Source organism: Neomonachus schauinslandi, chromosome 15, assembly GCF_002201575.2.
Source record: "Neomonachus schauinslandi chromosome 15, ASM220157v2, whole genome shotgun sequence".
NCBI classification, from domain to species: Eukaryota; Metazoa; Chordata; class Mammalia; order Carnivora; family Phocidae; genus Neomonachus; species Neomonachus schauinslandi.
The window spans coordinates 58,786,580-58,799,740 of record NC_058417.1 but is presented as its reverse complement, the minus strand read 5'-3'; the positions used below and the strand labels follow the sequence as shown (position 1 = coordinate 58,799,740).

At 60.0% G+C, this 13,161-nt stretch overlaps 2 protein-coding genes across 15 annotated transcripts in view; one reads left to right on the top strand and one right to left on the bottom strand.

Moving 5' to 3' along the window:
• Positions 1 to 613: 613 nt before the first annotated feature.
• MCRIP1 (MAPK regulated corepressor interacting protein 1) lies at positions 614 to 7,625 on the top strand. 14 transcript variants are annotated; one of them, XM_021680773.2, is made up of 10 exons: positions 691 to 778; positions 1,705 to 1,784; positions 2,430 to 2,506; positions 2,942 to 2,970; positions 3,319 to 3,405; positions 5,054 to 5,167; positions 5,520 to 5,575; positions 5,672 to 5,790; positions 6,442 to 6,543; positions 6,725 to 7,625. In XM_021680773.2, the coding sequence occupies exons 7-10, from the start codon at positions 5,568 to 5,570 to the stop codon at positions 6,787 to 6,789; spliced, it is 294 nt and encodes a 97-aa protein (XP_021536448.1). In that variant the 5' UTR covers positions 691 to 778; positions 1,705 to 1,784; positions 2,430 to 2,506; positions 2,942 to 2,970; positions 3,319 to 3,405; positions 5,054 to 5,167; positions 5,520 to 5,567; the 3' UTR covers positions 6,790 to 7,625. The 14 variants fall into 14 exon arrangements, with proteins under 14 accessions (XP_044777443.1, XP_021536448.1, XP_021536446.1 ...); XM_021680771.2 differs by having other exon boundaries at positions 2,388 to 2,506; positions 2,945 to 2,970; XM_021680772.2 differs by having other exon boundaries at positions 2,388 to 2,506; positions 3,326 to 3,405.
• Positions 7,626 to 12,581: 4,956 nt separating this feature from the next.
• The window catches only part of GCGR (glucagon receptor), a 3,639-nt gene continuing 3,059 nt past the window's right edge, over positions 12,582 to 13,161 (bottom strand). The window contains exons 12-13 of the mRNA XM_044921406.1: positions 13,103 to 13,144; positions 12,582 to 12,779 (exon numbers count right to left, since the gene is read on the bottom strand). Coding sequence (XP_044777341.1) covers positions 12,582 to 12,779; positions 13,103 to 13,144 — 240 coding nt within the window. The remainder of the gene's footprint in view (positions 12,780 to 13,102; positions 13,145 to 13,161) is intronic.

Here is a 13,161-nt window from a genome sequence, read left to right as displayed (position 1 = left end):
GGGGGTATGGAGGTGTACACATCCTGTCCTCGGGCCAGCCCCAGGTAGGCTTTCAAGAAAAGGCGGTCTTTTAGTTGAATCTCAAGGATGAGTAAGATCTTATTGGGCGGAGGGGACACCTTGAGCAAGGGCCCCTGAGTGGGCAGTGGGGAACAGCGAGTGAGTTCTGGGTAGAGAGCTTTTAGAGAGGAGTGGGGGTGGGGAGGAAAAGGACAGGAGCCATGTCCGGCAGGACATAAGCTTGATTTGGGGTGAGCTGAGGGGATGGTGAGGTTTCTGGGCCAGGTGGTGGTGGGTGTGTGCACTCAGGGCTGTTGCTTGGGATGGGAGCTGCAGGAAGGAGGGCGAGGGTGCGGCACTTAGAGGTTTTGCCCCGGGGGTCTTCAGGGGAACGCCCCTGTTGGGTATCCAGTACAGCAGTATTCTGGTACCTGCTTGGATAGTAGATTATTTTCTAGAAGTCTTAATGGCTGAAACTGTTGAGTACCGCAGAGACACACAGTATCATGGGAAAGTGGAATCTAAGAAAACACGAGTATCGGAAATTCCAAAGGAACACAGAACGACCACCATTTGCATCACTGATTCTAACTCCAGAATACTCATTGTCACTTTTCTGAACAACAGAGTGTCCTTTCCTCTCCTGTTCTTAGGCATATGGCTGTGTGTTGGGAAAGAGTCTGAGACTGGGGGACTGACGGCTGGGCTTCGGGTCCTCCCATGCCCTGCCTCCTCCCAGGAGGTCTTGGAAGGTCCTCGGTTCCCGTGCAAGAGCAAGGTACAAACCTTATCCATCTCAAGAGACTCCCTCCTTGTCTCTGAGCAGAACCGCATTGATGTCAGGGCTGTCCAGGGACCTGCCAAGGGGTGCCAGGAAGGGCATCGGCGGGCTCTGGGGTGCTCAGGTCAGCTGAGCTGTCTGGGCCTGGCCCTGCCTGCTGTGGCCCTGGAGGCCCAGATCCTGGGAGTCCCTGGGGGTTCAGACCCTCCTTTGCTGGATGGCGACTGCTTGCTGTGGCTGGTGGCACTGCTGCCTTTTCACATGTCCTGGACATTCCTGGGCCTCCACCTCCCTGTGAATGGGCTGCCTCTGCATTTGGGGTGCCCAGCACTGTCCTAGACCGTGCTTCTCCCAGAAGTGCCCAGTGAACATCCTTGGGGGCAGCTTTGGCTTAGATGAGTACTCTGAGGCCCAGAGAGGGAAGGGATTTCCCTGGGGGCAGCAGAGCAAGGATCAATGACCTCCAGCCACAGAATGGTTCTGGACCCTGCCGTGTGCCTAGCACGTAGCCACCAGCTGCCGTGAGCTCGATAGCCGTGGACAAGGGTCAAGCCCTGCAGAGTGCACAGCGCGGGGGCAGCGAGTGGTTCTCTGTGGTGACGGCAGCTGGCACAGGTGGTTCTGTGTAGCCCAGCAGTCAGACACATCTGAAGGAATAGATTGGGCCAGGCTGAGGGCTTGATTGCATTAGAGGGTCCAGGGTGTGCAGAGCGGGGGAATTACTTGGGGAGGGGTGTCAGGACTGGGGTAGGGGGAATGGTGCAGGAGGCTCTGCTGTTGTTGGGGGGATGGTGGTCGGACAGGGGGTGGCTGGAAATGGGAAGAGGTAGCTGGAGAGCACACCGGAGGTTCTGGGAAGGATGGCCCTGGGCTTGCCGATGGTGGGATCATGGGCTGAGGGGAGACCATCGTTGCGTCATTAGATCTGAGACACCAGTGACTGAGCTGCCCTTCACATCATGGTCACCAAGACTGGAAGGATGCTGCAAACATCAACGTGCTGGTAATTGCCAGATGTGATCCTATTACTTTTTTTTTTTTTTACGATTTTATTTATTTATTTATTTGACAGAGAGAAAGACAGTGAGAGAGGGAACACAAGCAGGGGGAGTGGGAGAGGGAGAAGCAGGCTTCTCTCTGAGCAGGGAGCCCGATGCGGGGCTCGATCCCAGGACCCCGGGACCATGACCTGAGCCGAAGGCAGACACTTAACGACTGAGCCATCCAGGTGCCCCAGAGCTGGGGGAATAATTGTGCCTCTAGTCCTTGTGAGCAGAAGAGGGAAAGCAAATGAGGGGAAGGAGGGAGGTGGTTTAGGAAGCGGTGAAGGCCAAGTACTCTCTGACTGGGGCCTCCGGCCTGCCCTCCGCTAGGCTGCTGCCCCTGCCCCTCATCTGTGCACCAGGTCCCCATCCTGCTGGACTGGGGCTCCGTGGTCCTCCATGGCTCGGCCTGTCTTGCTAGGTGTCCTTGGCACTCCTCCAGGCCCATGCTACTCTCCCCAGCACTCTGGTCACCTGGCCCCTCCACACCTGCCTTTTTCGTGGCCCTGCTCAGCACTTTCCCCCAGCGGTAAACACGCTCAGATGTCCCTCTGCTTCAGCAGACATGCCCCGTGGTCAGCCCGGCCTCATGCCTCCCTTCATAGCTGCTCCTCACGGACACGCAGACCTTGGCTGACTGCCCACTTCCTCGCCTTACTCCACTGAGACCCTTCCTGCCGAGGTCAGTGGAGATATTGTCATGCTGGTCCAGTGGTCGCTTAGGTCCAGGTTGTACTCCAGCTGGCCCCTTAGATTTCTCCCGTTGGAGCCTCTGTGGTTGGCCCTCTGCTGGGGGTTGCTCCCAGTGGGCTCGTGTCCCCAGGCTTCCATCTTCTGTCCTTTTGGGTCAGTTCCTTTTGCTCAGCCTCAGTGCTGTGATTTGCCTGTGCTTGCTGTGGTTCCGGCTCCCAGCTGAGTCGTCTTCGGTGGCAGGAGCGGGCTCGACATACACCCCTTTCTTTAGTGGCTCTTTCTTTGGGTGCTTCTCTGGCCGCTCCCGTGCCCCTCCCAGCGGCTGCATGGCCCTTGTCTCGGGCACATACCCAGGACTGGGATGGCTGTCACTGTCAGGGGGTGCATATTGATTGCTTTTTTTAATGGAAACTTTTTTTGGCAGCAGGATTGGAGGCCCAATCACCATAGGAGGTGAGGAGAGTGAGTGAATGGCAGGTCACTGTCCCTTCTGTCGAGCAGCAGGCCTCTGGCCTCTCAGGAGGCTTCTTCTCCAGGAGAAGCTTCCTGCTGCCGCTGAGTCCTGCCAGGTGGTGGGGTCTGGGGGCGGTGGGGCCAGTACAAGATGTTGGCGATAAAGGCCCAGGGAAGGCAGGCTGAGCTGGAGGGAGGGCTGGGAGGGCGCAGGGGTTTCTCCGGTCTGGGAAGACAGGTTGGTGGGACACAGGCTATAGCAGTCAGCCTGGTGGGCTATGATCTGCTGCTGGGAAAGGAGGCAGAAGGTGGCTCTTTTTTAAAATGTCATTTTATTTGTTCTTCAAGCCTCCAGCCTGTGAAAAGCTGCTGAATGTGTGATGTGAAGGCGCTTCCCTGTCCAGTTTGTCCAGGGCACCAGAAACCTGAACTGAAGTAGGATGTCCATACGGGAGGGCCTTTGTTGATAAATGTACAGGCCTGGGACAGGGACTTCATCATGCTGCTGGTTTAGGCAGGAAGCCCAATGGGCAGCGGGGCTGGGTCCTCAGTGTGGGGACCGAGTGCTCTGTGGGCCCGGGGCTCAGGTCACAGGCACAGCTCCTGCAGGCTGGCTACTCTGGAGCCAGCCCAGGTTAGGCCTTGGGTCTGCAGAGACAGAGAGGAGCAGGTGAGGTGTCCATGTGTGTGCAGGTAGGGTGACGGGAGCCGAGAAGGGGTGAACACCTGAGTTAGCTGGAGAGGATGAGTAGGGGACCCTAAGATGAGGCCACATGCCCACAAAGGCCAGGTGATCCCCAGAGGCTGCCCTGCGGGGAGAGGCCCACAGCAGGGCAGGTGAGGTGGGGAGGGCAGGTGCCCTGCAGCAGGGGCCTCTGGATTGAGGAGGACAAACTGCAGGAGGACTAAGAGCACCTGGGCAGGAGGAGAGGCAGGCCTGGCTGAGGGCCGGCAAGGGCTGGCCGGTCCTCCTGGTCCCTCCATCCTGTCATGTGTCACATAACTGGAGCTTTCTACGTTGTCCCACTGCTGACAGCCCCTTGAGTGTCCCAGGGTGTCCTTAGGCCAGAGAGGGCTTTCCCTCTGCTTGAGTGTTCGGGGGGCTGATGTCTGGGAAAGAGGACCATGGGCAGTGAGACCCCTGAGTCCAAGGAAGGAGAAGTCCCTTTGTGAGGGGCTGGGCTTCTGCAGCGTGGGGTGGGGTGGGACATGGGCTGCTGTATGTCCTCCAGGAAGCTGGTTTTATGCTCTTTTGTGCTTCTTGTCTTGCTCCCTGGGCTTGTGTTTATCTGTGCAGGTGTTCAAAGGCTGGATCCTTGATGACATGACTGAATAAACCAGAGAGCAAGGACCCACAGCAGCCCACCCTTCTGGCCCTCTGGGAAGGGCTGCATCTCCATGCTCTGGGCTCCAGGAGGGGGGGGGGGCAGAGGCTCTTGTGCTCAAGACCTCCCTCCCACTGCCCCCGGTACCTGGGGTCATCTGTTCTGGGGCCAGGCCTGGGACTGGCCCTGTGTAGGCGGCTTCCTTACTCTGTGCTCTTTTGTCAGCCAGAGAGAGGGGACAGCGTTCCCTAGCTAGTTTGAGACTGAGCCTAAAAATACCAACCCCCAGGACGCCTGGGTGGCTCCGTTTTTATGCGTCTGCCTTCGGGTCAGGTCATGATCCCAGAGTCCTGGGATCGAGCCCCGCATCAGGCTCCCTGCTTAGTGGGGAGCCTGCTTTTCCCTCTCCCTCTGCCTGCCACCCACCCTGCTTGTGCTCTCTCTCTGACAAATAAATAAATAAAATCTTAAAAGGAAAAAAAATACTGCCCCCCCCCCCCGCCCCCAGGGCTATAAAATCTGAGCTGACAGAGGCTGTAACAGGCAGCACCCTGGGGTCTTGGTGCCTGGGTCAGACCCAGGAGCTTCTTGTAGGCTCACACTTTCCCTCTAGCCTCCTGCCCTGTTGGGTCCTATCCAGGGCCCTGACTCGCTTGTGCCCTGGCCTCCGGGACCAGAAAGCTGGGCAGGTTCCCTGCACCCCCTGGGCCTCATGCTCTTTTGGGCTCCTCACCACGAAGCCCGTCCCTGTTTTACAGATGGGAACCAGGCTCAGCGGAGACAGCACGCCAGGCCCTGCAGGCAGGGAGGGCAGAGTCAGGGGTCACTGGGGCGCTGCAGCTCTCCCCTGCAGACCCAGACTTCCCTGAGAGGTGTGCCATGACCCTGGAAAGGGAATCTGGGCACTGCTGCTGGTGCCATCCCAAGCCACCTGACTGGGGGGGAAGGGGCTCCCTGGGTGGCGGTGGTCCAGGGGCTGGGGGCTGCCTGGAATGAAGGTGCTCTGAGTTCAGGGGCAGGTTGCTGGCCCCCAACCTCCATCTGGTTGAATCTGCCTGGATTGTGGCTGGGCCTCACCCCCGAGGGGATCCCCAGTAGGCAATGAGCCCACAGCAGTTTGGCGTCAGCTTGAGGGAGAAGGTGGGCCCCACGCACTTCCCACTCTGAAGCCCCCATGGAGAGGGTGACTCTGTCCCACTCCCAGGGTCTGGGCTTCCATTTTAGAGGCCGAGGGGACCCGCCAGTGGAGCGCAAGGACCAGACACTCCCGCAATGACCAGGTGGGTCTTAGGCAGTGGAGTGGCCTCCCCCGGGGGGCAGGGGGTGGGCCCCGCTCTGTCCCCATCCCTTCCTTACATGTTGCCCCCCCCCCCCAGTTCTCCTGTCTCCAGAGTCGTCTACAACGGCAAGAGGAACAGTAGCCCTCGCTCTCCCCCCAGCAGCAGTGAGATCTTCACCCCGGCCCATGAGGAGAATGTGCGCTTCATTTACGAAGGTATGTGGGGCACCCCCAGCCAGGACTGGGGCTCCGAGAAACTCCCTGGAGCCCCCCTCCTGCCGTTCCAGGGTGTAGGCTCTCCCCCCGCCTTTAGGGGCCGTGTCTGGTGAGGAGGCCCAGTTCTGGTCATGGGGGGCAGGCAGCTCCGAGGGGAGGAAGTATCGGAGCGGGTCAGGTTGACTCCTGGGGGGGAACCGCTGTGGAAGACGGGACGGTGGTGCGCTCCGGGAGGACCCAGGCGTGTCGAGAAGTGGTGTGGCCGGGGTGTGTGAGCACGCGTGCACCCGTGTCCGTGAGTGACACGTGTGCCCGGAGGTGGGAAAGGGGGGGGCGCCTGAGCGGAGGATCGAGAGCTGATGGGTCCCACGTGTCTCTGTGAGTGCAGCCCTAGTCATGGTGCAGACAATGACAGGCCTGCTAAGAGCCAAGTAGGGGGCAGAGAGCAGAGATGGGGTGCTCTGAAGACAAGCTCAGGTCAAGAGCAGGCCAGGTGGGGCTGAAAGCCGTGAAGGAGGGTGCTGGGGGCCGGGGGAGGGGCTACCAGGATGCTCTGAGGGCTGGGGAGGGATGAGGGCACTGATCACTTGGATTCTGCCTGACTACCCAGCCATGCTGGGGGCTCTGACGCCACCCCCTTGTTTTTCGCAGCCTGGCAGGGCGTGGAGCGAGATCTGCGGAGCCAGATGTCAGGCAGCGAGCGGGGCCTGGTGGAGGAGTACGTAGAGAAGGTCCCTAACCCCAGTCTGAAGAGTGAGTAGAGGAGATGGCCTAGGAGGGAGGGGCTGGCCGGGGGGCTGTGTTGGGGGGAGGGCTGGAAGGCAGTGCGGCAGAGTGGACCAGGTCCCAGGGCTTCCAGGGGCAGGTGCGGGATGGGGGGCCCAGATCTTGCCTCTCCATCCATGCCACCACTGAGCGCTCTGTCCCCTGACAGCCTTCAAGCCCATCGACCTGAGTGATCTGAAGCGCCGGAACACGCCGGACGCCAAGAAGTCCTGAAGCGTGCGGTGTCCCTCCCCTGGCCTCTGGGAGACCCAGGCGCCGCCTGATGTTGGTCTCCTGCGGGTTCGGTCCTGGGGGGGAGGGGCTGTAAACCCCAGGACCAGGAGGGGCATGATTGATGGCCAATGCCTGCCCTTCCTCCCCGAGCTCCCTCCTTTCTTTTCAGGGGGTCTCAAGCTGCCCTGTCACTGGGGGTAGGGGGGTTTGGGCCCTACCAGCCCCTGCTCCCCCCCGGAGTTGCATCTCTGGAGCGCCTGCTCTGCCTGCCCTCACCCCAGGGCCTTGACGGACTCCTCTCCACTTCCCACCACCTTCCATTGCCCCCACACCCTGACTGCCCCCCCGCCACTTCCAAGGTCAGGAGGGAGACAAGGGGGCCTCTGCTGTCTCCCAGGCTGGTGGGACTGGGCTTGTCCGTGAGGTGGCCAGGAGGCAGGAGGCGGGCGGCCCCTCCCATACCTGTTGTGTATCCCCCACCAAGCCCTGCTGCTTTTCTGGGCTGGACACCTTGGGGAGCGTCTAATTTTTCACCCCGCTGTCCAGCCTGGCCCCTTCCTTCCCTGCATCAGCTTCGGGATGGCACTAGCTCTCCCGGCCTGGGATGCCACCGAGCACTCCCTCACAAAGGGTCTTGGGCAACCAGGCCTAGCCCCTTGCTGTCTGCGGCCCTGTGGCCACAGCAGTCCCCTCGGGCAGGGGCATGAGGTCGACCCTGGCCCTGTACCATGTGCTGGGATGGTCACCAGGGTCCCCTTTTCTTCCTGTGTCCTCTAAAAGCCAAGTGTCTGTGACTGGAGCCCAAGGACTAGTGAATAAAGGCAGGTGGCGTTGGATCGGCCCCTTGGTCTGTCAGGCCCCTGTCCCAGCAGCCTACGCAGGGCTGAAGATCCAAGGTCAGACCCCTGAACCCAGAAATTCCGTCGGATCCCTGGGTTCCTTGAGCGGGGCTCAGGCCTCGGGGGGGGGGCGGTGCAGTGGGAGGTGGAGGTGGGGATTTCTGGAGGAGAGAGGCTGAGGTGGCTCTTCTGTGCTCTTTAGGGGACCATTGCCTTAGGGGTGCGGACCCTGGAGGCAGTAGCCTCCCTCTGCAGCCCTGGACCTACACACTGGGCCCAGGGGGGAGTGGCATCTCCGCCATTCAGATGAAGGGGTGGCCGCTGGGGCCTGAGAGGGACCCTAGTGCATTTGACCTTCAAACCTGGAAAGCCCTGGTAGGCCAGGCCCAGAGACGCCAAACTGGAATTTATTTTGGGAACATCCTTTCCTGGAAGAGTATTCTGGGGCCTACAGGTGACTCCAGGAGGCATCTTCTTCGGGGGGGGGGGCTCCCCAGGGACAGGGCATGGGAAGGACAGGTCATGTAATAAGCAGCTGCCTTGGCTTGCTGCCAGTGGGTGCTGGTGGTGCAAGGCCCTGAGCCAAGTCTCTAACACGTGGCCTTGTTTGCTCCCCGGGGACCTGTGGCGTGTTTGGCCGAGGCGTTTGAATGCCCCCAGCTACCCTCCCTGGCCTCCTGCACTAGCGATGGTAGCCGGGGACCTGTTCACCTGACCACCACTGTGTGTGGACCACAGGAGATTCCTCAAGGGCTTTTCACTCCGTGTCCCTGCCAACTTAGCTTTTGTGTGAAATGGAGGCCCTCAGCTAGTGGTCTTTCTGCCAAGACCACCTCGGAGGTGGGAATGTGGTGAAGAGGCCACATGCTAGGAGGGAGGGTGGAGCTCAGATGGGGGCACTGGAGGTGGAGGCTCTGGGGGCAGGAAATAGGTGGGGGTGGGGGTGGATGGAGGCATGCTGGCTGGGCGTGGAGCCATCCCTTCCCTATCTTGGGGTCCATGTGTCCCATTTGGAGATTTTGCCTAACGGGTGAGGACTCTGAGCGGTCATAAAGGGGGTCTTGGGGACCAGGGGGAGGGGGCAGAAATGGGGTTGGGGGGATGCTAGCTAATGGGGATGTCCTTCTGGTTGGTCTGGCCCAGCTCTCAGATGGGCATGGGCCCTCTGGTCTGAGCCCAGTCCCAGCTGTGCTGCTTTCTCCCCATCCGAGGTCCTGGGGATCTTCCCCAGGGCTGTGTGGCTGCCCACAAGTGGCTGGAGATCCCTTACCTCTGGTACAATGAGGGCAGTGAGCATCTTGGTGGAACAGGGATGCATTCATTGCTCCATCACATTGTACTCTGCACATGTGCACATCACTAGTTCATTCAACGTTGACAACTCCATGGGGCAAGTTTTATTACCCTACCTTTACCTCCTTTCAGAGACTGGCCTTATTCAAATTTTAGGCTTTTAGTTTTATCAAAATTTTGATTTAGTAAATACTGACCATGCACTCTGAGCATGTTTATGTGTATTGAGCATGAATAGTAATCCCCAAACATTTAATTCCCAGCCCATGTTCCCATTAACATCTAATTATATTCTAGGTGGGTTATGGACTCAGAATGGGAAGGCAGGGTGTATCCGCTGCATCTGTCTGCCTGACCTGTCCCTTAAGTCTTACCTGCCTTCCCCCCATTTATATATTGGAGACCCCTTGGCTGCTTCAAGATGGAGTTTCCTGCATTCTGGATTTGGCTGGTCACTTCCTTCTGTTAGCAGGCTCCTCTGTCCCCTGCATTTCTGTAAGCTGAAGTGAGATACGGAGGCTGGATGGGATGTAAAATGATTGCTCTGGCTCCTAGTTTGGGAACAGGCTATAGGCAGATGCAGGGTAGAAGCAGACCTATGGGGCTACCTCAGTGAACTCTAGGAAGCTCAGTGGGGGGCATGTAAGGAGCTCTATGTGGATATGTGGAATTGGAGGGGTTGCATGGGAAGATGGGTCTAAAGCGTGGATTTGGGAGGGCCACAGGGACTGGAGATAAGACTGGGAAATCATCTAAGATATTGATAGTTTTCACATACCAGTAAGGGAGGAGGGTGGCCTGATCCCTGAGCACTGCAGTCAAGGAGGGGAGGAGGTAGCAGGAAAAAAAGGGGCTGAGCAGTGGAAAGTGAGGTCAGAGAAAAAGCAAGCAGGGGGGTGGGGGGAGGAGGACCTGGGGCTGAGGGCTGCCAAAGTGTCCAGGAAGAGGTGGAGGTCAGGGAGTGGACCAGCCTTGGTGGTCTTCTCCTGGCCTCACCTACAGACAACCACTTTCAACTGTATTTCTCTTTCTTAGTAGCATACACACACTGTTCCTTCTTGATTTTTCTATTTCATTCTCTTCCCCACTGCCACCTCCCATCCACCATCCTCCCTAGACAGTTCTTTTCTCTCATGACTTTGGTTATGTCAGTGTTGAGTATTTACATTATGATGTCTATATTTGTATTTAGAGCTGAACCATGTGGTGAATTGATTGTTTTTTTCTGCCCAACTTTGTTTTCCTCGAAGTTCCTAATAGCGTTTTTTCATTTGCTTAGTTTTCTATGTATTAATACTAATTAAGTCTTGAACTCTCCACCAGGTCATCTAAATTTTCCCTCAGTGTGTTTAGTCATTTGGTCCCCTTGAAGGGTGTCTCTCCTGTAACTTTCTGCCCTGCTTGAGGTCCCCTCCCCCCAGTGATGCACTCTGCCTGGCACACAGCGGCCATCCTGGGTATGACCTCTCAACTCTCCTAGGTTTGATCCCTGTTTATTGTAGTCCAGGTTGAAGACCACCAAGGCTGGTCCACTCCCTGACCTCCACCTCTTTCTTATTCTTCACACTCATTTTAGTAGCACGTACGTACACACGCATGCATGTGCACACATGCAAGGCAGTACTCGTATATTCTGGGGAAGGGCCTGAGGTCAAGGACGGCAGTGGAGATGGGGAAGAGGCAGAGGGCCTGGAGTGTTCATTTTCCTGGACAGAGATGTTGTGTGGGTGCTGGGCTGTGAGAAATTGGTTTCCCCCACCCATCCCCTCTCCTCCCCACCTGCAGGGCTGCCTGGTCAGAGTCAATGTTTATTGGCTGGGCAAGTCCAGCCCTTGCCAGGCCTCTGCCTCCACCCTCAGTTCTGCCGGTCTGCTGCAGTTCCCTTGGTGACAGGGACAGGGGTGAAGGAGAAGGGCAGAGGGAGTCAGGATAGGTGGGGCTGTCAGGAGGCCACTAGGTGAGTGGCGCACCCCCCCAAGGCAGTCACCAACACTGAGCTCAGCTAGCGTGAAGGAGAACTGCTTTCCCTGTACTAACTTGTGCCCACATAGGCTTCCAGGCCTCAAGGGCTGGCAGGGCTTGCCCTGTGGGCAGGGGCTCAGGAGGGCCTGGGAGAAGAGGTAGCTTGAAGCCTCAAGGTCAGGGGCCTCAGTCTTCCCCCTGCATGGCTGGTAAGGCCTCCCTGCTCTGCAGACTGTCCATCACAGTAACACTGGACACCCGCCTGGGCCGCAAGAGAGCTCCGTCCCCCGTAACTAGCCGCCCCCTTCTCCCTGCCCACCTCTCTCCCTTCCCTCCCTGCCACATCCGGGCCTGCAGTGGGTGTGGGCCTCGCAGGGTGAAGGCTGCCTCAGGAGGGCCCCGGTGCCTGGTGGGTGAGTAATTTTATTTACCTTTCCTGAGAGGCCTTCTGTCCTCTCATTTTCTCCAATTAGCCTGGCTCTGCTTGAGCAGTTCCAGCACACGTGGCCTGTGGAGGCTGTGGGCACCCCACACCCCAGAGCTCCGTGGTCACCTCCCACCAGCTCCTTGAAGCAGGGACACCTGGCAGGCCGCTGGAGCTTGTGCTCTCCGTTCTGGCTCCTTCCTCCTCCGATGGTGTCCTCCTCCCCGACACACACCCCCCCCCCAACAGGCGTCACAGCGCGGTCCCGGGGCACTCCAGAGTGAGCACGGCCCCTGCTCCTGCACCTGGCTCCGGCCTGTGCATCAGACGCGCTCTCCCCAAGAGGGCAGCGTGGGCGTCACGGTGCGTCCCCAAACAGTTGGGTTCCCCACCCCAGTGCACTGCCCGGCTCTTCCTATAGGGGACCCTCTACTCTTTCCTGGTGGGCACCAGCCCTCGCTGCCCGCCACGCAGGGTGCCCACCGCTGCACTCCGCTGTCCTGCCACACGCTGGAGTGGGGTGTCATGGGTCGGGCCGCTCTGCTAACTGGTCGCGTGAGGACCACGCAGAGGTCTTGGGAAAACTGCTGCCGTCGCTCGGGTCATTTCAGTTTGGGGGTTGGCGTCTCCCCATTTTATCTGCTCCGCGGTCGGCAAGCCGTGGCTAGAGCCAGATCGGGTAGAGGGCAGGAAGAGGTCTCCAGTTCGGGGTCGGCCGGCGATGCCCTGACGGGGCCCGAGGCAGAGAGGTCGCCGTACTCTCCAGGGGCTGGTGGCTTCCCTCAGCCGCCACCCACCCCGTTCGCGTGCCTGTGCCGCGGGGGGGGCCAGAGCCAGCGGGGGCCCACCCACTCTGGCGCAGGGTGTGTGGACCCGCACTTAAAGCAGCGTGGGAGGGGGGCCGGAAACTGCTCCAGCGGCGGCGGGAGGCGCACCGCCAGGCGCGGCGCATGCCGTCCGACCCTCTGCGGGGCTGTGGCCCCGATCCATCTGTAAAAGGGGGGCTCCCAGAGGGAGCAGCGCTGGGCCCAGCCCGCGCCTCTCCTTCGGCTCAGCTCTCCGGGGTGTGCGAGGCAGGCACTCTGCTCAAACTCTTTATTGTTGAGAATACACGTGTCCTTAAACGGCGGCGCAGCACGGAGCCGCCGTCCCCAGACCACCGCGCCGTGTGGACGGGTGGCCGGGGAAGCCCCCGTGGCGCCCCTCCAGCCGCCGTCGGGCATCGGGTTCTGGGTTGTCCAGCCCCAACCGGGGCTCCCGGGGCTCCCCGGGCCTTAGAAGGGGTTCTCGGCCAACGCGGGGAGGCTGCCGACCAGGTTGGGGTGTGCGGAGGGGCCCCGGGCGGCCCCGTTGCTGCCGCCGCCCCCGCACAGGAGCGGCTTCTCGCCGGGGGGGCCGCTGACGGGGCGTCGCTCCCGCAGTGAGGCCCCCGCGCGCCAGCGATGCCAGCACCGTCGCAGCTCCGACTGCACCTGGGGCGGGGGCGGGTGGGTTGGGCCAGTCCCGGGGTCCCCAGCCTCCCAGGCTCCAGGGACTCCCAGGCGCCCTGGGTGTAGAGCGAGGCGGGCTCCAGCATGGAACACCGGGGGCTTCGGCGCCCCGGCTCTCCCTTCACCGTGTGCTCCCTGAGGACCCGGCTAAGGTTGGCCGTCGGGGCGGGGGGGGGGGGGCGGGCAGCACCCATCATCATGGCGCCCGCAGCCAGTAAATGCAGAGGGACATGAAGGGCTCACCCCCCCGCATGGGTGAGGCCAGGGAGCCCAGCTGCACGCCTGGACCGGACCTCCCCACCTACCTCCTTATTGAGGAAACAGTAGAGAACAGCCACTAGCAGGCCCTGGAGAGAGGGGGCAG

What these genes read in the sequence shown, in the direction of transcription:
- MCRIP1 (XM_044921508.1), top strand. An exon ending in TGTGCGCTTCATTTACGAAG is followed by an intron (nt 5,791 to 6,441) that starts GTATGTGGGGCA and finishes TGTTTTTCGCAG; the next exon opens with CCTGGCAGGGCGTGGAGCGA. An exon ending in CCCTAACCCCAGTCTGAAGA is followed by an intron (nt 6,544 to 6,724) that starts GTGAGTAGAGGA and finishes GTCCCCTGACAG; the next exon opens with CCTTCAAGCCCATCGACCTG.